The following is a 27,245-nucleotide window of genomic DNA, read 5'->3' as shown; positions in this document are numbered from 1 at the left end:
GCAAGCATTGTGTCGGCAGGTGCATTTCCCGATGGCCGAGATTGTTTGGCTAGCTTTACTGGGTTCCTGTATGGAAAGCCACAGGAGATTGCTAGTGTTAAGCATGCATTGGTGGTGGCAAGTGTGGATTTAGCAAGATGTGGGTCCTCTTTCTGGCATTCGATGGAGGGTAGAGCATTAGTAAAAAGGCCCCATGGAAAGACTTTAGGAAAAAAGGTGGGGCACGTTTTGAGCATTGGCAAGCTAAAGGCAGTAACAGTCTAAACAGAGTGTATTAGGATCAGGTGACCCAGAAGAGATGAGACTTCGAGCAATACACTTCAGATGGTAGCTGTAACAGGAATGTGCCCCAAAGGGAGGATTCCAGGAGATGTTAATGAATGCAGCCATCTCTTCTACCTAGTGCACTGCATCTGAAGTAAAGTTAGTCTGAAGCATTATATATCTCCATTTGCATATCACAGATTACAAGCTACTATAGGAGGTAGCACAAACCTGAGCCAGTAAGGGCTTTGTGGTCCAGATCAGTTTGCATTCCAAGCATGCATGCAGAATTTTCAGAGTTGGCATACATTGTCAGAGTTCATATCTGGGCACAATCAGAACTGGCAACAGCCTTGGCAGAGTATAACATGACTGCCAATTTACAGGATACTCCAGTGGATATTGCCCAATGTGCATAACTTGCCATTTTGTATTCTGGTAATGTAGATCAGGGATAGTTTGTTAATGTTGCAGAATAGCAATGTATATGGACTGTGACCATATTGAAATGGAATATAATGGAAGCTATCACTATGAATTGCTGTAATAACAGCAACATCTATTGTATTACTGGCTACCATGAGAGGAAATGTGAATTCCAGAACCTGGGAAATAGTTCAAATATTGTGCACTCTAGTAAGAAACTGGTAGATTTTTGCCCTCTGCAACAATTGAGGGTATGGGTGGGCGACATAAGCCGAGTACAACACTGAATCATAAAGCAATGTCAGAGAGGGAATGCAGCAGCCCCTGGGTGTTTGCTCTATACCCAAGCCTCCTTGTAGCAGGCTAGGGTCCAGAGGAAAGCACAATTCTGACAGGGCCACACAGATTCCTAGAGCAATTTGCAATTGCACATTAAAATGTAAAAATAAAAATGCTTGAGTAAAGGTGTTTGAACCACTGAAACAGTCACCCCAGATACAATACATACCTAGTCTTTAAAAAGAGTAGGCCTCCTTAGATTGTGTTCAAATCATTGGAATACATAATCACAGCTATCTGATTATATGATGCAGACATTTATAAACGTGTGTTGTTTTTCAGCTAAAATTCATTATAAACCAAGATTTTAGTCCCATTGTTTGCCTCACTTGGAACAGTTCTTTAAGCCATAGTTTTAAAGAACCACAGTTCAGCTATATACTCCAGATAAGCAGTAGAACAAAAAATCCAAAAGGAATGAAAATACAAGTATGAAAAGTGTAAACTACAAATCCCAAAGACTATGCATTGGTCATTCCATTGCTCAGACTCACTTCTAGAACCTCAAACAAAGTGGCCAAGCCCAACTTCTCAGCAACCCTGACTCTTACCTCATCAGGGCAGATGACTAGTTTAAAGTTGAGTAGGTCATCGTGGTCGGAGAAGTCTATTTCACATGTTTTCGGTAAATTCAATTCATTGATATCTGTGAAGGGACAGAAAGGTGAAGCTTCAGAGACAGAGGGGGTAACAAAGGCATGGCTGTGGAAAAGGGGATATCCGAGCATAGAATGAGGGGGAAACGTCAAACAGTACAGGGAGGTGTATCTGTTGGGGGTGGGCGGTGGAGGTAACCAAAAGCAAGACAAGTGATGACAGATCCCTTCACAATACAACACTGACCTGTTGCACCTTCGGGCGATTGTTAATTACCTGTGACCCCAATGTCATTGATACAATACTGTACTGTACTGGAAAGATGGCATACGACTATCAAAAGCGCTTACAAGTAGTTCAGTTAACTAAATCTGCTGGTCAAGCCACAATTATGTATATATGCTAGAGGGCTCAGGTCGCTAAATTGTTAGTCATACCAGTTGATGGGAAATGCAGCACCTTTTCAAATAGAACAAATGTTTACAAAACAATCAATACATTCAGATTTGTATGTGGACATTAGTGTTTGACACAAGCAAGGAGAACCAGAGTGGCATCAGGAAAAACAGATATTGTGAACATGAACAAAAGTAGAACTGTTTGCCCAAAAATATTGACCATACTTATCCACCCGTAATAAAAGGATTGATCGTACCATAACCTTTATATAACAATGTTGGGTTACTGAATTTTGACGGAAATTCACTGCAAGTCTAATGCCCGTGTCCAAAGTAGGCATTAGTTTGACTTGAACGTAAATCGTGTTGCCATAAACCACCTTGCCACCCATGAGGACGAGATCGCAACAAGGCAACCAGGTATCCTTACACATGGAGTCCCGCTTTCACCAACCATTTTTGCTTACCCAATTGTCCAGTTTCTCCTTCAATTGTATATGATATTTCACCCATCCCCCCTGCCTCAACCTGAAGGTTGAAGTTCTAGAAAGGAAACAAAGCAGGAAAGATATCCAGAGTGGACGACAGGCAGGTTTAACCTTTTTGGGGGATTAGAGCAAGTCAGGAAAACTAGTACATAACTAAACATGTACTCTGTTCAAAGTACATAACAAAGTTTGTCGTGCTAGTACAGGCCAGAATTCGAAATTGCCAGAAGCTCTGAGCCACTTAGCTCCTGGTTAGCTTGAGACCAACTACTAAAAAGGAGCTACTTTTGACGCTCCAAGTAAGTTATGCTATCATGACCGGAGCGGCCAAGTGGGGAGGCATGGGGCTACCCAATCTCTCAAACTACTATATAGCGGCTCAGTTAGCACGCGCTATGGCCTGGGCGGAACAGACACCCCCCAAAATGGACCCGAACTGAACAGGCTAAATGCCCCCTCCAGCTAAACTCCCTGCTATACGTATTGGGCACAGCGTGCAGGGGTTGGCAGACTACCCTGTCATCCACCAGAACTACTATGGACATATGGGTGTGGACTCTACGCAGGAAGAAACTCTCAAGGGCCTGGGCCCTCCAGATCCAATCCTCCGGAACCCAGATTTCTCCCCAGGAATGCACACAGCACATTTCAGAAGATGGTCCAGAGGGGGGCTTCGGAACCTATCACAGCTGTTCGAGGACGGTGCCCACCACCTCTCCTTTGAAGAATGCAAAAGCTGCTTCTATCTGGCAGAAACAGGAAGGTTCACCTACACCTAGATCAGGCACTGGATCTCGCAGCCCAGTTCGGCAGGGGGGCACAATAGACCTTCACTTCCTCGAACATGCAATGAAGGACCACGTCGAGGGCTGATCAAGCCATATAAGCTGCTGAAAGTCGACATGTTGGCGTCTAACCCAGCGTACATGGCTAGATGGGAAGCAGACCTAGAGCACCCCTAACTTTTGGTCTATTCTATATGGGTAGACATTTGGACTAGGATCAGATCCGCCTCTAGATGCATAACTAACAAGGAGTGCGCTCTGAAACTCCTCCACCCCTGGTATTTTCCGCCGGAGCGCCTACACCACTTTCGTAAATCCATAGACCCACATTGCTGGAGGCAATATGGCACTCGGGGAACTTTTTCCACATCTGGTGGGAATGCCCAAAAGCGCAAACTTTCTGGGAGGAGGTCCTACAACTCATTGAAACCATAACCCAGCGTAAACTGCTTATGGAACCAGAGGCGATCCTGCAGGGCGTGCCAATTCCGGAATGCTACCCAAAGGCGGGTTGCACTGCCAAACTACTCACTCAGCTGCTCCTGGTAGCTAAGAATTCTGGTCGGAAAATGGAAGGCACAGGAGGGCCCCCTAATACCACTATGGTGGATCAAGGTCTGGGAGATCCTGGTGGCCGAAAGTCACGGCAGCGAAGGAAGGAACATTGCACCACTTCACAGACTGTTGGGCGCCGGTCCCGTTTATCATAACCAGTTCCCAGCACTGACCTTCCAACCAGAGCTGGTGAAACGCTTCCTCCGACCATAGCGAACACTGGAAGGCCTGAAGACTGGGGGGCCTGGGGAGGGATGGGATTGCTTTAAGCTAGTTATTGTCCCGTAATTACTTGCCCTAAACATGTAACTGTCGTATCCAGAAATAAAATTGTTTAAAAAAACTAAAAAAAGACATGCATTACTTACTGTAATAGCATTTCTGATGATTGTATTTGCTTAGATTCACATGCTGTGCATATAGTCCGATATCCAGTGGTAACTGCGGAGTATTGCATCTGGTCTTTCGGGGACCGAAAGGGGACGTCAGCATAGTCGTGTCTGTAACACTATCCCTATGTGTAGTGTACCCAAAATCCCCTACGTGCCGAGGTCCCTCCGATTGTATTTTTTCTTCCATGAGGGAGCCCAAGGCTATAGTGAGTGAGTACATAAAGAGAAAGTAGTAAGACGTCTATGTTCCTTCCACCCAGAGCGGGGAGGTTCGGAGGACACACGTGAATCTAAGCAGATAAAATCATCAGAAATGCTATTACGGTAAGTAATGCATGTCTTCTGATGCTTGTTAATCTGCTTAGAATCACATGCTGTGCATAGACTAGCTAGCAGTACCCGGAGTTGGAGGTGGGTTGTGAAAAGAAACAGTAGAGAAAAGATGTCTTAGTACTGCTTGTCCCACCTGAGAATCACACCTAGAATGAGTGTATAGGCAATAGTGTTTTCAAAAGGTGTGTACAGAATTCCAGGTTGCCGCTTTGCAAATGGACTCGAGGGGAACATTTGCAATGAATGCTATGGATGCCCCACTGCCTCGAGTAGAATGTGCTCTAGGCTTTAAGGGCAGTTCTCTCTTAGCAAGAGAGAAACAGTGTGATGCATTTGACAATCCACCTTGAGATAGCCGATTTAGAGACAGGATCACCTTCTCTACCAGCTGCCACTGAAACGAAAAATGTGTTCGTTTTCCTCAGTGGTTTAGTTTTTTCCAGGTAGAACATGACTGCCCTGCGCACATCCAGTGTGTGTAGGGTTCTTTCGGCCATGCTAGTGGGATTCTGGAAAAAGGTAGGTAGTCAATGGACTGGTTCACATGTACTTTGATATGAATTTAGGTGCAAATCTGGGGTGCATGCACAGAACTACCTTACCTTTGTGGACTGTAACAAAGGGGTCTAGAACAGAAAGTGCCTGTAGTTCGCTGACTCTTCTGATACAAGTGATAGCTAGTAGGAAGGCTGTTTTATAAGTCGGATCTTTCAGACTTGCTTTATGCATAGGCTCAAAAGGAGCTCCCACGAGCCTTGGCAAAACCACATTTAAGTCCCATCCAGGAGATGGGTGAGAAATGGGAGGATAAATCCCCTTAACCCCTTCCATAAAGGCCTTAATCACCGGTATCTTCCACCACAACACTTTTGTTGTGATGTGGTGTAGGCTGAGAGCAGCCAGATGAACCTTTAGGGAATTGAAGACTAACCCAGTGTCCAACAGATGGGTTAGGTACAGCACAATGTGTGTGAGCAATCGAGGGGATTGACGCCCTTGGAATTGCACCAGATGACAAAACGTTTCCATTTGCTGGCATTGCAATAACGTGTGTTCGGTTTCCTAGCTTCCCCGAGTATGTCCATGCACCTCTGAGGGAGCAGTAGGTGTCCCAACTCTATGACCTCAGGAGTCAAGCTGCTAAGTTCAGAGTTTGTGGGCATGGGCGTAGGGTCTCCCCCCGTCCTGAGACAACATGTTGTATGGGCAGGGTAGTTTCACTGGTGGGGAAAGGGACATTTCCATCAGGTGAGCGAACCAGGGTTGGCAGGGCCACCAGTTTCATGGTAACTGGTTCCTGGTGCATCTTGTGCACTATTCTGTTGAGCAGGGGAGTCGGGAGGGTTCATAGACAAATTTCCCTGACCATGTTATCCAGAGACCGTTCCCCCTTGGATCGGTTCTGGGGGTACATGGAGGCGTAGTCTTGGCATTGGGCGTTCTCCTGAGTAGCGAACAGGTCAATCTCTGGGAAACCCCATTCTGCAAAGATGTTGGACACAATGTCTTCGTGTAGCCGCCATTCGTATTCTTCGGGGAGAGGAAAATCTCTGCTGAGCACGTCTGCCAGAAGATGGACAACAGAAACATCTTATGTTTGAGAGCCCATATCCAAATGTTTTGGGACAGCTTGGATAGCCCTGGAGAGCGAGTGCCCCCGTTTGTTCAGGTAATACATGGCTGTAGTGCTCTCCGTTAGAATCAGCACTGTCTGCCCTTGTAGTTGCACCTGAAAGGCCTTCAAAGCCTTGAACACAGCCAATCGATCCAGTAAGTTTATATGGTTGGACGCTACTTGAGGGGGGCCACACTGCGTGCGCTGTCTGCTGAAGCAGGTGAGGGCCCCCCCCTTCCCCCCACCCCATGAGAGACGAGTCTGTAGTGAGAGTGGCTTCCACTGCAGAGGTGGTGAAGGTCTTCCACTTCAAGAGGTTTTCTCTTGACCACCACTGCAGAGAGAGAACGAGGGCTGGCAAGACAACTACCAGATCTTCCCATTGTCCACTGGCCTGACCCCACTGGCTGTTGAGACACTCTTGCATGGTACTCATGCGCAGCCGCACGTGGGGGACCAAGTATATGCACACCACCATCATTCCTAGCAAGCGCATGGCTTTGTGCACCGTCACCTCCCGACTGGCCACATATCGAGGGATCTGAAAATGTTCTGGACCCTCTTGGAGGGGAAGACGAGACCGTCTTCCGTCCGAATTAGAGGTCCCAGAATTTTTTTGTTTGACTGGGGACTAGACTGGATTTCTTTTCGTTGATGGAGAAACCCAGACAGAAGAGAAGATCTACTGTTCTTTGGGTGTTCGAAAAACATGTGTTGAATGAGTCCCCCGTGATGAGAGTCGTCGAGGTAAGGGTAAACTGGTACAGTCTGCGCAGGTGTGCTGCAGCCACTGCCAGGACTTTGGTAAACGCCCTTGGCGTCGAGGCAATGCCGAAGGGGAGTACCTTGAATTGGTAATGCCTGTCCCATCATGAACCTTAGATATTTTCTGTGGGCTGGCAACATTGAAATATAAATGTATGCATCTTTCATGTCCAATGTTGCCATGTAGTCCCCTGTTTCAGCAATGGGATCACCTCCTGTAGTGTTACCATGCAAAACTTCTGGGGTTTTATGAACTTGTTCGCTGGGCGCAGGTCTAGAACAGGGCGCATGGTGAGGTCCTTTTTGGGTACAAGGAAGTACACTGAATAAATACCCTTGTTTACCTGAATAAGGACGGCTTCTGTGGCGTCCTTTCCCAGCAGTGCTTCCACCTCTTGATTCACGATCTCCAGATCGTCTGTGAATGGCACAGTGAGCGTGGCGGTCTGAATTGTGGTGGTCAGGCGAATTCCACGCAGTCCCCGTGGGCGACCGTCTTTATGACTCACTGGTCTGAAGTTATCCCCTCCCATAAGGAAAGATAATTGCCCCCCGACTGGAGTGACATGGGAGGTGACCTGGATCTGGTGGTCATTTCTGACCAGAGGCTGTGGCTCCTCTGAGATTGGGACCTCTACCTCTGCCACGTTTCTGACCCCTTGAAGGTTAGTATGCGGGGCTTCCCGAAGTTTGTCCTGTGTTGAAGTTCCCTGTGCCATAATTGTTTTGACCAGCACAGGCTTGCCCTCGAAAGGACCGCCGGGAGTTATTACCTCTCTGGGGGGAAGGTTTCTGTGTGATCTGTTGCAGAGACTTAAGAGTCTCGCTCTTTTTTAGCTGTTTCCAAGGCCTCATCCACCACTTTCCCGAAGAGGTTAGATTCCTCAATGGGCTTATTGATGAGGGAGGCTTGTGTTTCCGGTTTAAAACCTGAAGTACGCAGCCAAGCGTGTCTTTCAAGTAGGGTCCATTGGGCCAGAGACCCGCCTGCTATTTCAGCCGTGTACAGGGTGTTTGTGATCACATTCTGGTTAACTCGTCTTCCCTCGATTACGATGGAGAGAAGCTTGGATTTGGCGGGTTCAAGAATCTCTTGGAGGCCTTCCTGGAGCAGGTTCCACTGAGCGTCAGCATGGCTTGGCAATAGTATGGTATTATTAGCAATCCGCGTTGTGTATGCGGCAGCTGAAGTGACTGTTTGCCTAGAGCATATGGTCTTTTGGATTCCTTGTCCAGAGGTGCTTCCCCGTGGCAAGGGGTACCCCTGCCCTATTCCGGGTGGTAGTCACTACCAACGAATCTGGGATGGCGTGCCCTCTAATGTATAGAGTGTCGGAAGGAGAAAGGCGAAAGTTTTTCCACTCTTGGGTTCACTGCCCGAGTTTGAGCTGGTGATACCAATGAGGGGCCCAACCTTTGATAGAATTAAGGAGGGGGATGGCTTGGCTAGATGGAGGCTTCTCCTTAAGGCTATCCTCTACACAATCCTGCTCAGGCACAGCCTCTTGAGTGGAGATTTGAAAGTGTTCAGCTGCTTTTTTCAACATGGAGTTGAAGGCCATTTGGTCATCTACAGGTGAGGCCTGGCAAGCCGGAGTGGACGGAGGAGAATCTAGGCATAAAACATCAGTGTCCTGATCTTGATGTGTCCATGGGTCTGTTCCTTCCTGCTAGGTTTCTTCCCAGTTGTCTGTGGTACCCTGCTGTTCTGCAGAATTAAGCTTCTTCCTCTTCATTATAAAAGTCCATATATGTGTCCATGTGGACAATGTCTTCCTGCTGGACGGGGACAGAAGGCTGAAAATGAGAAGAAAAATGGAGGTTGGGCTCTACCCCAGACCTTTTCGGGGATGGATGATCAGAAAAACTGATAATCCTCTCCAGCTGATCCATACACCCTTCGAATTTCTCTCTAGTCCATTTGGAGGACCCCGGCGGACGCATCGTAAGAATCGGGACCCAAAACCGCACCTGAAGGTTTTTCCGCGGCTTGTCCCATGATTTTAGGCGTAACCGGTGTAAGACCCACCGCTGCCATAATTCTTTCGATCCGGTCTTCGATAATCGCTGAATCGGCATGAGAGTTGCTCCGATGGTCTATCGGTAGGTGTATTACCTTCCGCGGCGCTAGAGGGCCTAGCGGTTGGTTTCTCAGGTAGAGGCCTAGTCGTAGTTTTTGGGCATACGGCAGCCTTCGGGACCGCCGCAGCATCGGATTTCTGCGCTTCGACGTGTGAAGTTTTAGGAGTAGAGCCCTTACTTAATTTGGGTTGCCCAGTCACAAGACGCTGCTGCGGATGCAGGGAAGGCTTTGGATCTGAGCAATCCGAGGAAACAGTCGAAATTTTCTGCGGCTCTGTTGGCGCTTTCACCTTTTTAGACGAAGAAGTTGAAAGCGGTGTAGAGGTTGTCTTTAGTGTGATGCGTTTGTACGCCCCTGTCGCCGGATGTTATCCCTGAAGCGAGACCAAAGTCGAGCCTTAAAGGGTCAGGGACGGGCGTGGCGGAACTAGAAGTGTCCGCCTCGAGGTCTATAAGATCCGCAACGGATGTTTGGTCATCAGAGGGGCCCCAGTCACTGTCAGCGGGTATGGCGGTGGGGGAAGAGGTTCCACCCGTGACATACTGTACGCGGCCCATCGATTTACACGGCGCTCCTTGAGGGTCTGAGGCCGAAAGAGTTTGCAGACCGCACACCACTTTTCATCGTGCTCTAGGGGGGGACCGGCGTTGCATGTTCTGTTCGTCCTTCCAAGGATATCTGACCCTACACTTACTTAACAGGGAATAACCGACAAGTCGGTAGAAGATCAACAATGTCTTCTGTAGGCGCTCCACTATAGAGTGACCAGTTATCTGGGTGGAAACAATCTGAGGGACCTCGGTGCGTGGGGGATTTTGGGTACACTACACGTCACAATAGGGATAGTGTTACAGACACGCCTATTCCGACGTCCCTTTTCGGTCCCCAAAAGACAAGATGCAATACTCTGGTTACCACTGGATGTCGGACTATATGCACAGCATGTGATTCTTAGCAGATTAACAAGCATCAGAAACATAGCTATGGGATATTAAGTGTGTAGATTTGGGAATATATATTTTTTCTTTTAAATGTAAATGATGCACATAAGGGAACATTTAAATCATATTCAATCATATAGAATAGACAAAATGTTAGGGTTTGCATGTTGCGCACAAGTTATATTCGTTGCATGCTATGTACTAGCTTCTGGTTCCCTAGAAGTAGCATCAGCTTAACCACTGATTAGTGCTGAGCTCAAGACCATGTAGTCGCCCATGCGATGGTTATACTCTGAAATCCTAATTTTCTACATTGTTGGTAAAAATCGAACGGATTGGTGGTCTACAGAAGTAAGAACATTAGTTTTATTTTTCAGTAATTTACAGGTCTCAATTTGCGAGACCTTGAATTCTGACTTACCAGACAAATCTTCTCAACCACAGAAATTATTTCTAGCCTCAAGCCTTCTACATGCCAAGGTGACATCTGCCCAGCCTCTCAAAGACTGCGCTACGGAACTCCCACCGTTCATCACAAGCCTAATCCATACTTCATTCGAAAGAGAGCATAGTCCCAACTATCTCAAAGATGCCTGGGTCCTACCACTGCTGAAAAAAAACCTACCTTCGACGCCAACATCCCTACAAACTACAGACCTAGAACCACTGTACCGGTCCTCAAAATACTGGATAGAGCAGTTTATCGGCAGATCCAAAATTACCTGGAAACCAACAACCTCCTGGGCCTACACCAATGAGGCTTACAGCCAGGACACAGCACTGATATGCCCTCTTGGATCTTAAAATACAAATGGTCAATATCAAAGTAACATCAATCTAGCACTTCTACTCCAGCAGCCTTTAATTTAGTCAACCACAACATACTATGCAATCACCTCTCCTCAGTGGCCCACTTCTCAACCAAAGCCATACACTGGATTTGTCCTAACTAATAGAACCACAAGGATCGTTTCACCCACCTAAGCAGCACTGCCAACCCCGGTCACATGCAGAGTCCCACAAGGCTCCTGCGTCTCCCCTACACGCTACAATATCTTCACTAAACCTCTTTTTGACCAGCTCAGTGATCTGGGTGTCACCTATACAAACTATGCAAAACACCCCAAATCTCCATACCCCATCACCGGCTCTTATGACACAGATACCAAATCATTAAACAAAGCCTACCAAACCATCCAGGCATGGATGGCCCTACATGGACTGTGCCTAAACAATGAAAAACTGAACTACTCCTTATAGGCTCACAAAACCGTCTCAACAAACTAGGCAACTCCTTTAAGTCCTTCACTATCGACGGCATCACCATCAATGTCTCCAAGGGAGTAATAACTTTGGGTATATACCTTGACTCAACTCTCACCCTAACCAGACAAGTCAATGCTGCGGCATCAGCTTACAACTCTAAGCTCATCAATGTCTGTAGACTCGTCCTATCATCAGACAGCTGTATTACGCTAGCCAGAGCCCTTATACTGGCTAGACTACTGCAATGCCCTCTATGCTGGCATTAATAGCCGCAACATCAAAACATTACAGGTGATCAAACGCGTTAAAGCAGCCGTGAACATCCCTAAAAACACACATCTCTATGATTAGACGCAACGTCCACTGGTTACGGGTCCAAGAGTGAATACTATTCAAAATCCTAGGACTTACAAATGTCTGTCCAACTCGGCTCCCAAATACCCATCTAAGAAATGTGCCTAACAGACCCACGCGGTCATCCTACTCCCACTTACTTTCCATCTCCAGATTCAAATTACCGAATGCTGGGGGCAGGAGCTTCCCAGTGCTAACTGCCAAACATTGGATTGCTCTGCAATCAATAAGATCGTAAGCCTCATTGGCCTTCAGAAAATGGAATTACACTGCAATTGAACACAGCAAACATTAAGCAGGCAATGTTAAGTAAATTCAAAGCACATTGTGTACAACATCTAGCATTGATATTGGCCAATTTAAGGGAGGTGCCAAGGACATTATTCAATTTCATGCTTTTAAATGAAAACCTTACTTTCCATAGCATAAAAAAACCATGTCAACAAAGGGGTAGCAAATCTAATGTAGTTCCCTCCTTATGGACTCACTTCTACTGCCTTTGACTATCACTGTTCTTTCTGCTCGTTGCTCCCATGTTGTCATCCTGCTGCGCAGTGCTTCCTGCTAACATCCGATTCCAAGATCGGAAAAGTCAAATCTTGCTGTTTTTACTTTGCGCTAAAAAGTCAAATCTTGCTGCCCATTGCGAAATTCTGTATTTTGCTTGTATACGGTTTCTTCTCTGTAACTTGTCAGCCCAGTGACCTCACCACTCTGTCTCACACCTACCTGCCTTAGCACCCCAGTATCTCCATCCTCTCATTACTTCCACCCCAATGGCGCTTTGTGTTTCTCCTATCTTCTCCAACTGCTTCTCCATTGACTATCCTTCCCTTCTCACCAAGTCTGGTAGGAAGAAGTTCAAAAAGGATATCTTGGCGATAGGAAGACCAGGATTAGAGGCCAACACCTACTCCAATGCTTCCGCCAGACAGACCCTTACCGACATCCTCTGTCGTTCCAGATCTATGGACTCCTCATATGGTCTCTGCCCTATCTCCTCCTCTCCCATTAACGGTGGCACTCGCTGGGAAGTTCTCATGGCTTCCTTCGACTCCTCTAAAGTCATCATTAATGTCTACCTAAATGGCACTGTCATGGTCCAAGCCCCTCCTCCCCCTCCCCCTCCTCCTCCCCCTCCCCCTCCCAAGGCGTACCTCTGATCTGTACCCCTCCCCGGAAGGTCTTTAAGGCTGGTAACCTTCATATTGCCACTCTCAACTCTCGCTCTGCCGTCAAACACTCCTCTGACATCTGCCACCTCCTTGAAGAACTAGACCTTGATGTCCTTGGTCTTACTGAGACATGGTTAACGGCCAGCTCAGTCACGAGCTTTGACACTCTCCTCCCTGATGGCTACAAGATCCTCTCAGCACCCAGATCCTCCCGGTCCGGTGGGGTGGGGGGGGGAGGGGGTGTAGGGGCAAGGGGGAGGGGGGTGGAGGGAGCCCCAATATTTCCTGAATGGATTCCTGCCTCTATCGTTCCCACTCAGACCTACTTCTCTTTTGAATGCCTCTGTAGGCCTTCTCTCTCGCCTACCCATTCTCTTACTGTGGTTACCATCTACCGGCCTCCTGGTCAAATCACTTCATTTCTCTGAGTGGGCAGACCTCTCCTCCTCCCTCCTGGCCTCTACCACTCAACTTCTCCTCGGTGACCTAAATATACATTTAGACTCTCCTTGCTCCTCCTCTGTACTCTTCCATGACCTCTGCGACTCCCTCTCCCTGTCCATCCTCCCCTCTGGCCCGGCTCACTCTGCAGGGCACACACTCGATGCCTTGATCATCTCTGACCTCCCCCTCTCCATCCCTCTGACCACTCCTCTCTCCTGGAGCGATCACTCCCTCCTCTCATCTCATCTCTCCCTCCCTCTCTTCCGCCCAAGCCAAGCCTACCCCAACACTGCCACCCTACCTTCTCGGACATCCGGCCCATGAAGCGTGTGTCAGTTGAGGCTTTTGGCGCCACTTTCTCTCCCCCGCCCCCTCCACCTTTGGCTGTCGCTCATCCTGATACAGCCCTGTCTCTGCTCTACTCAATTTCTGATACGCTTGATGCTCTTGCCCCGGTCATGAGGATCCGTTTGAAGTCCAAAGCCAAGTGCAATCCCTGGTATGACTCTGACCTAGCTACACTTAAACGTAAGTGTAGGGCAGCCGAGAGGAAATGGAGGACTTCCTGTTCATCCTCTGACAAACTGGCCTGTCGCCTGCTACAAAGGCAATACCGACTCTCTGTCCTCACCAAGAAGAGAGTCCACATTAAAGCTTGTGTCTCTGCGGCATCTAACAACTCGGCCGAACTCTAAAATCTGCAAGGAGCTGGCCAACCCTGCTGCAGTCTCTACCCCTCCTGTTGCCTCCCAGGCTCTTTGCAATGCCCTTGCCCCACACTTCATTTAAAAAACCCAGGACATCCTGTCCACCCTCTCCACCCACACTCCTCTTCCCTCTCCATCTGTGCTTGCTGACCCTCCTTTAGCCACCCTCCCACCATCCTTCTCGTCCTTTCCTCTTCACCCCTGACAAGGTTGCTAGACAGGTCCGATCTATGAAAGCCTCTTCAAAACAGGTTCATCCCTGTTCCTCTAAAACCATCAAGGACCACATTGACACCCTCGCTCCGGCCCTTGCTGATTTTTTGCAACCACTCCTTTGCCTCTGGATCCTTCCCCTCCCCTCTGAAGCACTCTTTTGTGCATCCTCTTCTCAAGAAACTCACAGCTTATCCTTCTTGTCCAGCTATCGCCCAATTCCTATTACTCCCTTTCTTGGAAAACTCCTGGAAAAGTTGGCCTTCTCTCAGCTTAACCTTCATTCTAATTCGTTTGGCTGTCTCCATGACCACCAGTCTGGCTTCAGAGCTGCCAGAAGCACGGACACTGCTCTCCTAAACATCCGTGAAGATCTGCTCACCAACCTTGACTCTAACATTCCATCTGTCCTCATCCTCCTCAATCTCTCTTCTGCCTGCAACACGGTCAACCATACCATCCTGCTCAACCGTCTCCGTGAAAACCTGGGTATCACTGATCAGGCTCTGGCCTGGCTGACCTCTTTCCTCTCAGATCGACCCTCCCGGGTCTAATTTGGGTCCTTCCTTTCATCTACCTTCCTCTCTATCTGTGGTGTTCCCCAGGGGTCTAACCTCTCGCCCTGGCTTTTCAACCAATACCTGGCAACTCTCGCCCACTGCATTGCCATTTTCTGCTCAAATTTCCAGTGCTACGCTGACGACACTCAACTAATTTTCAGGCTGCCCTTTGCCACCTCCTCTCCCTCTCATCTCCGATTGCCTAACTGCCATTCAAGATTGGTGTGCAGCCAATGATCTCTGTCTCAATGCCAGCAAGACGGAGATCCTCCTCATCGGCACACTTTCACCATCCTTTCCCCTCACTCTCTGGCGGCCTCCCTTAGCCCTCCTCCTACCCCCACCTGCGAGACTAAGAACCTCAGGGTCATCTTTGACTCCACCCTTTCCTTCTCCGCCCACATCTCCGAGGTCTCTAAAGAGTCAAATTTCCGACTGCACCTCCTCAGAGGTACTCTGCCTTTCCTCTCCTTCCCCCAGAAGCTCATGGTATCTCAAGCTCTGGTTCTCTCTAGCATGGACTATTGTAACAGCCTCTTTCTAAATCTACCTGCCTCTACTCTCCGCCCTCGGCAACTAATCCAGAAAAGGACTGCGAGACTTGTCCTTGGCCTCAAGCCCTGGGATCGTAGCTCTCCAGCTCTGATATCTCGCCACTGGCTCCCAATGGATGCAAGGATTACATTCAAAACCCTCTGCATTGTCCACAAGGCTTTCTGGGGCCTGGGTCCAAAGTACCTTCAGCTATCCCTCCGCAAATACCTTCCCTCTCGAGCTCTTCGCTCCTCTACCTCCAACTCACTCAGGGTCAGTCGTTTTTTTAAGAAACGAGCTGGAGGTAGATCTCCGTCTTCGGCTGGGGCCTCCCTCTGGAACAGCCTCCCTGCCACTCTAAAACTTGAGAACCATCTCCGGTTCCGGAAGCACCTTCAAGACCTTCCTCTTTTCTTCTGCCTTCGCTCCCCCTTACCCCTGCTGATTTGTTCTCTCTTGGCACCGTGCACCTGGCCACCCTGTGTCTTTTGGGCCCAGGTACCTGCTCATCCTGCCACCATCCCGCACTGCCTCCGGACCACCCCTTGCACTGGGGTCTGTATATGTACCCATAGAGGCCCCCCCCCTTTTCTTCCTGTACTTATCAGACCTACCCTGTCTGCTGCCTTAAACCTAGCACTTGCAAATTGCTGGCTGCAGTACCACTGTTTGTTGCCTTTATTGTTATTTATCTGTTTCTCCTCTGCTTTGCACTTTCCACCTCTCCCCCCTTCCATGCACTTTTCCCCTCCCCCCTCTCCCATGCACTTGCGCGTTCTCAATGTCACTGGGCCTAGTAAGATCACCGGTTTGTTCTCCCCAGTTCCCCTCCCTTGCCTTGTCACGCTCTGAAACACTTGTGTACGAGCGCGATTGATATTTTATTTCTATCAATGATTTTGGTAGGAAAATTTGACTTAATGTTTTGCATTGGATTCAACCAGAAAGTGGAAATGTTACAAAAGGTTAAAAAAAAAAAGATTTTAATAATGTCCTTACTTTTGAGCATTATAAATTACAACAAATTGTAAATTATGAATAACTAATATCACAGCAACCCCCGTTTGGACACAAGGTCAGGCTGAAAATTGCGACATCCGGGACAACTATTAGAATTCTAACAATTACCGCAAACTGACAAAAAATAAATAAAAGAAAAATAGGTGCTGCATATAGGTTTAGATTTCGTTAGTGTGCAATTCCATGCTCCTCCCCAACTTAACAAGCTCTGTACGCTTTTACAGCTTTGTCTGCTTTTACATTGCTCATTCGTGTTACACCACCACCCTCATCTAAATGAATTGTCCCCAGACTGTTCTCCCTAAAGATACTTTACAAACGATTGTTCAGGGGAAACACGTTTGTCTTAGAGGCAAGACAATGCGGCACAACACGTTTGAATCCCAATCCTTCACTTAGAAACCACTTGCTGGTGTGAATGAAGCGTGTTATAAATGAACAAATTACTAGTACATAAAATCAGTAAAACAATCAGATGAAACTGCTTAATTTGACAGCACAATGCCATGAATCATTTTTAAACTGTCTTGGTAAACCCACTTTTTTAAATTGTGTTTTTTAGTACACAAAGTAACTTACACAAATTGAAAAACTATTTCATTAACTATTCAAATTTCATATTGGAACATACAGTAAGTAATTTATCTAAAAAAATAATAAAGTAAAAACCATCCTTCATGTACATAAAACTCCAATGCCCAGTCAAAATATGTCAAACAGGAATACCACAGGTTAAGATAAGTGAGCAACCTTGTTCCATTACTACCTGGAAATCTTCCAAATATTTTTAAATTAATTTAGAGAGCCAAAGTGGCTGAAATGCGAGAGCATGTCATAAGCCTATTCCAGAAACTAGTATGCAAATCTGACGTTGAGTGCACATAGGGACCCAGAAGTTGAAGCCTGAGTTTACATAAGTGGCCAGCCGTCAACCAGCAGCGACAAACAAGGTAGAAGTGGCTAGGGTGGGTAATAGAGCATCACTCTACTCTTGAAGCTCTGCCACATAACAAACCTACATACATTGAACATTACCGTGATGGTTAGGCTGCATCTTTTAGCATAGTACTGCGATTGTTAGCCTTCGCCTTCTCAGCCAAGCACATACATCAAATGTCTGAAACTGTGGTTCCTCTCATACTGAGCAGGATTACTATTGCAACAACACATCAGTAGGGTAAAACTAACCTGTCTCACGACGGTCTAAACCCAGCTCCCGTTCCCCATTAGTGGGTGAACAAGATAGAAGGTGCAGACTAACAATCACAGTACTAAAATACTACTGTGATTGTTAGCTTGCACCTTTTAGGATAGTACTGCGATTATTAACCTGAGCCTTTTAGGATAGTACTGTGATTATTATCTTGAACCTTCTAAGATAGTAGTGTGATTAGCCTGCACATTTTAGGATCACACTGATTATTAGCTTGAACCTTTTTAAAGATAGTACTGTGATTGTTAGCCTGCGCCTTCCAAGATCGTAATCTCTCCCAGTATACAGGACTCTGGGATCTAGCAGCGTTTAGTCCTGTACTCACTTTGCAGTGTTAGGTGCAGGCCTCTCTCCCACTGTACAGGACTCTCAAATCTAGCTACCAGTCATCGCACTCTAGCGAATTTGTTGAGAATAATTTGATCCATATCTGGTCCACACTGTGATTGATGGCGAGGGTGGTTATTGCTTCCGTGAAGGTGTCTACGAAGGTTGCATCTTAAGTTGGTGGATGTAGATCAGAATGAATTTCAGGTTTGTTTTGTGGTTTACTTATAGGTGTAGGATTAAGGATTCGCATTTATCGAGGTGGGTCTTCCAATTTGATAGCCTGGTGTTCCTTGTAGATTATCACCAGTCCTCCCCTCTTGGTTTTTCTGTTTGCTTGGACGCATCTGAAGTTTTCAGGCAAGCAGTTGTTGAAGTGAAGTGGGAGCAAAATGGCACTTCAGATACTTATTCAAGGGATAAAAAGACAAGGTTATAAGAATAAACAGCCCAAATACATTCATAGGCAGGGCAAAGGGTTTCAGTTAAATACAACCAGCAATTCTTCTCATAGGCCTGGGCCAAAGTCATGGTTCAGAGTCTTTGTATAGGATAGCACAGTTCTGGTAGATAACGGTTAAGTCTCTGCCATGAAGTTTGGAAGAATTTGACTAGGCGAAAAGTTTGACAAATTTTTAGGGAAGGATAAGCCTTCCAAGTTGAGGAAAGGTTCACGCACTCTCGATGGCCGAAAATAGTTCGGCCGTGTTTGCACAGTACCTGGTTAATGAAGAAAGATGTAGCTGAGGAAGTTGTTCCTGGCAGTTCAAGCATATCTTGCTATTCCTGAGCTTCAGTCATGAGGACAATCAGGACGTCTGAAGGTTCCTGCACTGCCCAGGCATGAGGCCAAAAGCTTAGCAAGACATTGGTTTATGGTGCGAGTGCCTTAAAGTCTGCATGCTGGTTTCTTTCCCTCTGGCTATCCGGTTTTCAACAGCACTACGATGAAAATTCGACCAGATGGGGCGGTGCCCAGGGGGCTTACGAGTTGGTTGTTCCCACCAAACTCAAGGGAAGAAGTTAACCTTGATGGGCTTCTCCGTCGATTGGAGTTTCAGGCAATTCGGACAAGCAGCAGGGCTTCGCCGGTATTCCAGGAGTTGCAGCAGTCCTCTTCCTCCAGCTAGTCTTTGGTCCTTTCGTTACAGTGGTCGACTCTGCTTTCCAAGTCCCAGAGACATGCTTTTAAACAGTTTTCCCCCATTCATTCCAGCCTGGCTGTCACTCACAGCAGGGTGGATGTCCTTGCCAGACAGCCAGCCAGCCAGCCAGCCAGCCAGCCACACCAGAGTGCATTCAGGTCTCCTAGGAGACTAAGCACAGGGAGTTTAGGGCACTTCCCTCACATCCTGTCCATCCCAGACACTCAGGTGCCAGAGGAGGGTTTCAGCACTGAAGCCCGCCAAAGGCCAACGAAGAAAGGGACCAAACCTGGTTTGGCACGCAGAGACAAACACAATAAGGACTTTTCCTAAAAGAAATAAAGATGACCAGAGTGTTTTTACAGACAGGTCTGGGGCGCCACATTGACAAACATGGCTAACCCGATTTTTAGCTACCGTTAGCGGTCGGGAAAAGTCACGGTAGTTAATCTAAACCACTGCCACCACCCATTTAAAGTCAGAAAAGGTAACATTTTACTGTTAAATTAGTGTTTTGACTAGGGGGAAGCTAAGCAACCCATCCAGCAATCTATAGGAAGATGTGTGTGCTGGGTCAGTAAATTTAAAAAGACTAGTAAAGCCAATTTAACTTTACAACTTTACATACCCTGGGAGACGGTAGTCAATCCAAGAGAAGGTATTTAAGCCTTGGGGAGTCTGAAAGACACCCCTGTGCCACTGCACTGAAGGTGCAGTGTGACAGAAAAAGATGATGCCTAGGGAGTTGTTTTAAAACTCCATAACCAAAAAACACAAAAGTAAAAACACACACAAAATACATGGAAGAGTGGGGAAAAAAAGGCTCACACTCTTCCCAGGTAAAAAGTGAAATCCTAGAAATCCAGCAAAGTTGCTGGGGGTCTCAAAGGGTGAGGGAAATTAGCATATTTTGAGAATTCTCCCTAATAGATTACTGCAATGCCCTCTTTGTAACGTCAAAAAAGACAGGTCATACAAGATAATGCTCCAAGAGCCACTCTGAACATTCCAAAGAAATACATTTCTTCTGCTAGACTGGATGCCCACTATCTGCCTGTTCACGAACACATGGTGTTAAAATCTCCAATGCACACATGGCTTCAAACGGAGGGCAGGTGCAGAATTTGGACAGTTGTGAATATTGGTGGGCGTCATATGGAAGGGATTGTGAATATCGGCCAGAGCTGGACCTAGATAGAAATGCAGAGATGTTCACACACCACACCTAGAAAGAACGTGGAAATGTAGCACATCGCTTCTAGACAGCGATGCCAATAACCAATCCACTAACAATTTCACCCCTTTGCATACACCTCTCAAACTCTAAACAAACAACCACAACCCTATAAACAAACCGCACAAACTTCACTAGACCGCAACAAAACCAACCACACAGATTCACACAACGACAGCTACTGACCGGAAACACCCCAAACCCAGTGAACGGTGTTAACCGGGTTGAGGCTGCCAATGGCATTTCACTGCTCTTTTGCACTTTTCCCACTTATTCCCACTAACTCACACCCCTTCCCTTTTCAGAGCTGCCAGAGCACTAGGGGACCAAACATCATTTAACATTAACAAATGCTTGTCAAATACTGCCCCAGATACTTTTCTAAAACATTTGCCAGAACACAATCTAACAGACCCACTCGAGCCGCCCACTCACACCTTCTTACTATCCCCAGATTGAAGTTACAAAAAGCAGGGGTTTGCAGCTTCCCTGTAGTGGCTGCTAAACACTGGAACGCTGTTCCGCTATCACCAAGATCAGAATCATTCTGGGCCTTCCGCAAAGGCCTCAAAACCAGGCCACGATATTCTATGTATGTAAACCCTCATCTGCCTAAGCAAGAGGAATTTGTCTGCATCATTGTTTTACTGTAACCAGTGTCTAGATGCCCTTGTTTCGGTGCGCTTTACAAATGACAAAATTAAGACTTCTCCAGAACTAAGGCTAATCTAGAGCGGCTGGAAAACACGCTGGTCATGGATGACGAAGTAGAAAAAAAAAACTCACGACTCCTAGGCCTTCGGGCCTCGGAGAGACAGGGTAATCATGATTTTGCAGTATACACAGTGAGGCTACATGAGCAGGGGGGGACAAGAAGGGCATGATGTTAGCTTGGTTATGCTGCAGGGAAACCATGTGATCTATGATGATCTTCATTGCAGAGGGGCGTGGGGAGGTAGGAGGTCCCAATGGGAGATTAACTGAATCGTTCAGAAATATTATGTGGCTCTATATGGAGGAAGGCAGGAAAGTTGCCATTGACGAGATCAAGCACACGCTATCCCAGATTATGTTATCTCAACTGACGCAAGAACAGGCGGACCCATTAGAAGCGCCATTGACGCAAGAGGAACTGGGCAGAAATCTCATCTTTACCATTCGGTAAAACAGCCGGGTGGATGGCATCCCGGCAGAGTTTTACAGGTAATATGTTGAAGACGTGACCCTCAGCAAGGCATGAAATAAGCAGTGTCGCATAGCAATTTGCTATCCAATTCAGTAGGTTTGTTTATTAAATAATCATTTGTGTAGCAAAGATAACTAGTAAAAAGTGACCCTGTTCAATGAAAGCAAAGCTAGTCATGCATACCTGTCTTTCCTTCAGGGCTCTCTCCGCCCTCTTTTTTTCAGCAAGTTCAAAAGGGTCTAAGTGCAGCAGTAAACTTCTATTGAGTGCCAAAGGCCTGTTTGGGAGTGCTTGGCAAGATTTTTCCTTTTCAAATAATTGCAAACCAGGAGTAATCAGACGATGCCTTTATTAAGCGAACTATATCCTGTCTGGCAAAGACATGTATGTGGTAACTTAATTTAATTTTTTGAAAGAGTCATGTGATTCCATTCCTAAAAATGTAAGTTGTTACATTATAAAAAATTAAATTATTGCAACTGTAAAAAACTGCATGTTCCATGTTCTACAGTTACATTTAGGTTAGCGGCAACTAATATTTCATTTTGTTGGGGAAGATCATATTGATGATGGAACACTTGAAAATGTACATGATCACACAGCCACATGCTTTTTATGGTAAAGTTAGTTGTTCAGTAACCTGCTAGTTGCATTTATGTGTGCAACTCGTGCTCAATGCCTGAGCTGATCCCATACTCTTGACATTCCAGATCATAACCCTGCTGCTTTATACAAGCTATCCTGAAAGTGAAATGGCTGTAAACTACAATATTCCACCTAGTTTACCCAGTTCTCTGCCCGCTATGCCATCCGCTCTGCTTAGTCCCTTACTTTCTTTCCTCCTTCCTCTTACATAATGAATACACAAAGCCAACTAGATGTTTACACAAAGTAACGATCTATAGGTCATCTAGTCTGTAGATCTACTGCACTACCATACGCTGCAGTTGGGCTACAGAGCACGATTTGCTATAGGATTTCGTTATAGATTGGCATCTGTGGGAGGGAGCTCTGTGTGTGTATATGTATATGTATATGTGTGCGTGTGTGTGTATGCGTGCGTGTCCATTCATGCAGCTAACCCTTTATATTTTATTGACTCGTCCAGGGGCTCAATAAGTCTTTTCACCCACTTGCATTGTACAGTAGATTTCATGAAGGGCTAGTACCATTTTCAGGGGATGTTTAACTTTTATTTGACATTTACTTTGCAGTAAATGTCAAATAAAAAGTTTCTATGTGCATGGCTGGCAGCATTGTGCCAAACAATGAGTGTGGTATACTACCTTGAGAGTCAGTGGTCATACTGATACCCAAACCTGGTAAGCCACAACTGAGTTGCAAGTTTTACAGGCCTTTCTACATGGTGAATCAGGATTGTAATATCCTCTCTGCTCTCCTGGTGGGTTGGCTGAGGAGACAGGTGATTACTACCCTTGTACTTACAGATCAAACAGGATTCGTCCCAGGCAGGAATACCTCACTGAACTTGCGACGACTAAACTCAGTCAAAAATAGAACTGGGTTGTGAAAAAGAATGTGTGGTGGTAACCCTGAACGCAGTCAAAGCGTTCGACTCGGTATACTGGGGGTGGCTGGATGCTGCTCTTGAACACTTTAGGGTGTGTGGCTGATAGGACGCAGATGGGGGTAAAGACATTTTTACTTTCCCTACATATTTTACTAAGGTGCTCGTCAGTTAAGTGTCCAAATGTAACCTATCCGACCCTTCCACTAATATAACTAAGACCAGGAGAATAACTCCCCTTCTCCTGGTTACTGTGTTCTTCACAGGGATTCCGCTTTGATTATTCTTCTGTTCAACTCAGCAGACCAAAGGCAAATAGTCTTTAGTTATCTTTGTAGTTATGTTCTGTAGCTCCATTAGGGTACTGGTAGTTTCCTTCTCCAATTATCTTAGTTCGATTCAAGTTTGTGCACTCTCTCACATAGGGTTTTGAATTTTCGAATTTCCAACTATAAATTCCCCTTTCCCAGAGTGCTGCTTCATGTATGAGGTTCCTTTTCTTGCCCTCGGAAGACCAGGGTCAGATTGGCCCCTTAGCCTTTCGGCCCGTGCTGGGCCGAAATCGTCCCTGGGGTGTGGGGGCCAGTTTGGAAGATTAAGAAATTGCTCTATTGAAATGTCCTCAGGCCGAGTACGATAGTTAATTTCACATCCCTGCTGTTCATGGCCTGTAAGAATGTCATTGTACTTTCCCTTGTTCCCTCCCTTGCCTTGAAGTGCTTTGAAACAGTTTATTTATATAGCGCCTATACACAATCATATATCAAGGAGGGTGGAGGGAGAGAGAAAATAAAGTAGGTTAGCAGGGGAAAGGAAGAGAGAAGGAGGAAGAGAAACAGAAGGTCTTGAGGCGTTTCCAGAATTTAAGGTGCTCCGGCTCAAGACAGAGAGGCTGTTCCAGAGGGAACTATCTGCAGAGGATATAGATCTACCCCAAATCTCTGTTTGTGAAAGCAGCTCACCCGCAGAGAGTTGGAGGACGAGCGGAGGAATCTAGAGGTAGAGTATTTAGGAAGAGAGCATTGTAGAGAGCCAGGGATAATGCAGTGCGTCTTGAACTTGATCCTTGCAGCCACAGGGAGCCATTGGAGGGATTTCAGCGCCAGAGAGATGTGGTCCCAGGGCTTGAGTTCAAGGATATGTCTTGCAGTTCTGTTCTGGATGAGTTGTAGAGAACAGTTTAGAAGTAGGAAGATTGACAAGAGGCTGTTGCAATAGTACAGCCTAAAGGGAACCAGGGCTCTTAAGGTGACGAGTCTCTGGGGGAAAGAGAGAAAAGGTAGAATACCTCTGAGGAGGTGCAGTTGGTAATTGACTTTTTGGAGATGTCTGAGAAGAGAAGGAGAGTGGAGTCGAAGATAAACCAAGATTTTTTGTCTCATTGGTAGGTCAGGGCGCAGGGCCAAAGGAGGCAGGCCAGTAAGAAAGTGGGAAAGCATGAGCAGGGGTGCCAATGAGGATGACCTGTGTCATACTGGCATTCGGGCATAGATAGTTAGCGCACCAAGCCTGAATTGCCGATAGACAGTCAGGGATGAGCGAAGAGGAGGCAGCCAAGGGTAGCCTGAAATAAAGCTGCGTGACATCCGCATAAGTAAGTTAGAGGTAAAGGTCTAGACCCTGTGGGCCAAGGGTGGCATGTAGATATTGAAGAATCAGGGAGAAAGGTTAGATCCCTGGGGGACACCACAAATAGAGAGAGTGGTAGAGGAGAGATAGGGGCTGAGTTCCACCTGTGAGGGAGGGTCAGAGAGAAATGAGTCGAGCCACGCCAGGGCCTGAGCTGTGATACCCAGGATATCACAGACAAGTGATCTGAATGACACCTGGCCTAGTAAGATCGCTGTTGATCTTCCCTCTGCTCCCCCTCCTGTGCCCCATCGCGCCTCGAAACACTGGTGTATAGGTGAGTTATAAATGGCATATCATCATATCAGGATGTTGTGGTTTACTGTATCAAAAGCAGAAGAGGTCGAGAAGAATGAGGACAGAGGGAGAGTTGGAGTCAAGATTTGAGAGCAGGTCTTCACGGGTGTCAGAAGAGCAGTTTCCATGCTTCTGGATGCTCTAAAGCTAGACTGATGGTCATGGAGGCAAACAGATTCAGTATGTAGGTAAGTTGAGTGATAGCCAGTTTTCCCAGGAAAGGGCTGACTCAGATAAGGAAATAGTTTGCCGGAATGGACGTGTCGACAGAGGTTTTTTTGTTTAGCAGAGGGTGCAAAAGAGGTTGCAGAAGTCTGCCAGGGCTGGCGCAAGAGTGTCAATATTGTCCTCAATGTTTTCAAGGAGCCGGGGTCCAGCTGTTTGGAGGAGGCTTTCATAGACCAGACTTGTCTAGAGACCTCATTGGGTGTGACAGGGGAGAGGGAAGAGAGAAGAGGGTGGGTGTGGGGGGACACCCGAGGGTGGCCCAAGAGATGTTTGTGCGGAGGTGGGGAGGGGGGCAGCAGAAGAGAGGACAGACTGCCCTGTATTTTGGTGGCGAGGTGTGCAAAGGGCCTGGGTAGGTATAGTAGAGGATGCGGCTACAGTAGGGTGAACCAGTTCCTTGGAGACTTTGAAGAATTCAGGCCATGTTAGACACCACAGAGATGCAGGTTTCAATGTAGACTCTGTTCTTGGAGTAGATGCAGAGTCTATATTGGCTTTGAAGAAGGTGGCAGGCCAGTTTGTCTGAGGGTGCACCTGAAGATTCCCATTTCCGTTCCACTGCTCTGTAAGCCAGATCCAAGTCGTACCAAGAGTTGCACTTTTTAGCAGGCTTCATTCAGACACTCATGACAGAGGCAAGAATGTCAAGAGTATTGGAGTTGGAACGATGAAAGTTGGAGAGGGCTGTGTCAGGGTGGTAGTCATCGCAGGAGTAGAAGGAGGAGAGTAGGTGGAGGCAAAGGCAGCCACCGACACTCGTTTCATGAGCCGGATGACCTTGAAGGCAAGAGTTGGTGTAGTGTGTGCCATTGCTAAAGGAGAAGAGAGCTTCAAGTGAGAAGGAAGGAGTCCGGAGAGTCGGGATGGATGTTAAGATCCCCCCAGCAGGAGGAGTTGGGAAAAGGAGGAGATGAGGGAAGAGGCCAGGTCACACCATTCCCGAGAGGAAGAGGGTGGACTGGCCCGGCGGCTGATAGGTGGGGAGAGGGGAACAAGGGACTGCAGACCAGGCTTTCAAAAGGAGGAGTACACCAGAGTGGGAATAATGGAAACAGGGATCACTCAGGAAAGATCAAGGCTACTCCACCTCCTGGCCTGTTGGGTCTGGGCACGGAGAGGATCTTGTAGCCTTCAGGGAGCTGTGTCTCAAAACAGAGCAAGAACATCAAGGTCCAAGAGTTCAATGAGGTGGCCGATGTTACAGGAGTGCTTGACAGCAGAGCGAGAGTTTAGTGTGGCAACATGGAGCAGGATGCCACCTTTGAAAAACGTATATGGGTTGTGGGGGGGGTGCAGGGGACAGAGGTCCCCCCCTGCAAGCAATAAATGCCCGAGAGATGGTGGAGTCAGGAAGCAAGTGAGTCGGTGAGGAGGGTGCCGGAAAGGGAGCCAGGACAGTGGAAGATGGCAAGGGAGCCAGTGTGGGCCGCAGGAGGCAAGAAGGCTCTAGATGCGGTGGCAGTGGGTGGCCTGGGCAGCAGGGTGGAAGAGGCTGACAAGGTTGTCAGTGGAGTGAAAGTAGGAAAGGGAGCCTATACAGCTGAAAGTGACACTGGGGTGGTTGAGGGAGGTGGGGAGGTTTTAAGGGGGCAAGGAAGCCAAGGTGGGCATAGAGCATAGAGGCAGGTGGCAAGGTGGCCCGTGAAGAGGAAAGAGGCAAGTTGATCAGGCGAGAAAGGAGCATATCAAAAATGGTTGGGTGGAGGCCCTTGTACTAAGATGGTACTTTTTTACATTTACAATGGCCCTGGATGTGGAAGAGGAGGCAAGAAGGGCCTCCCAGCAGGTGCCACCATTTGTGTGTGAGGAAGAGTAAGGAGAGCGCAGAGCGGCCCTACGGGGAATCCATAGGTCGTGAGAAGGAATGACAAAGGATGTCGGTGAGTGTCTCTGGCTGCCTTGAAGCCAAAAAAACAGACGAGGAAAAAAAAAAAAAGGAGCAAACCCTGGTTTTTCCGCTGAGCTCCAAAAATTGAAATCAGCCACTCTCAAGCTGTTCTACGGCTGGAAAGCTAAAGCGAGCTCTACAACCCAGGCGGCTTATGAAACAGCTTCCAGAGATAGTTTAAGCTACAAAAAAAATAGCCATAATGCCAGAATCCATAACGCTAAATCTGATGTGAAAGAACTCTAACATCTTGAAAGAACAAGAGACCACTACCCAGCCTCAGTTTTAATTGCTTTTAAAGGACTCGAACTGGTGT

The 27,245-nt window shown here is 47.1% G+C and overlaps 1 protein-coding gene across 2 annotated transcripts in view; it reads right to left on the bottom strand.

The window, feature by feature from the left end:
• Positions 1–27,245, bottom strand: part of UBE2M (ubiquitin conjugating enzyme E2 M) — a 503,284-nt gene that overhangs the window by 329,434 nt on the left and 146,605 nt on the right. For both annotated transcript variants that reach the window (XM_069639034.1, XM_069639026.1), the window contains exon 2: positions 1,581–1,675. In XM_069639034.1, the coding sequence (XP_069495135.1) occupies positions 1,581–1,675 (95 nt within the window). The remainder of the gene's footprint in view (positions 1–1,580; positions 1,676–27,245) is intronic.

This window comes from Ambystoma mexicanum, chromosome 1q, assembly GCF_040938575.1.
Source record: "Ambystoma mexicanum isolate Mex_15411 chromosome 1q, UKY_AmexF1_1, whole genome shotgun sequence".
Classification (NCBI taxonomy): domain Eukaryota; kingdom Metazoa; phylum Chordata; class Amphibia; order Caudata; family Ambystomatidae; genus Ambystoma; species Ambystoma mexicanum.
The sequence above is the reverse complement of the archived record's forward strand: the minus strand, read 5'-3'. Positions and strand labels throughout refer to the sequence as shown.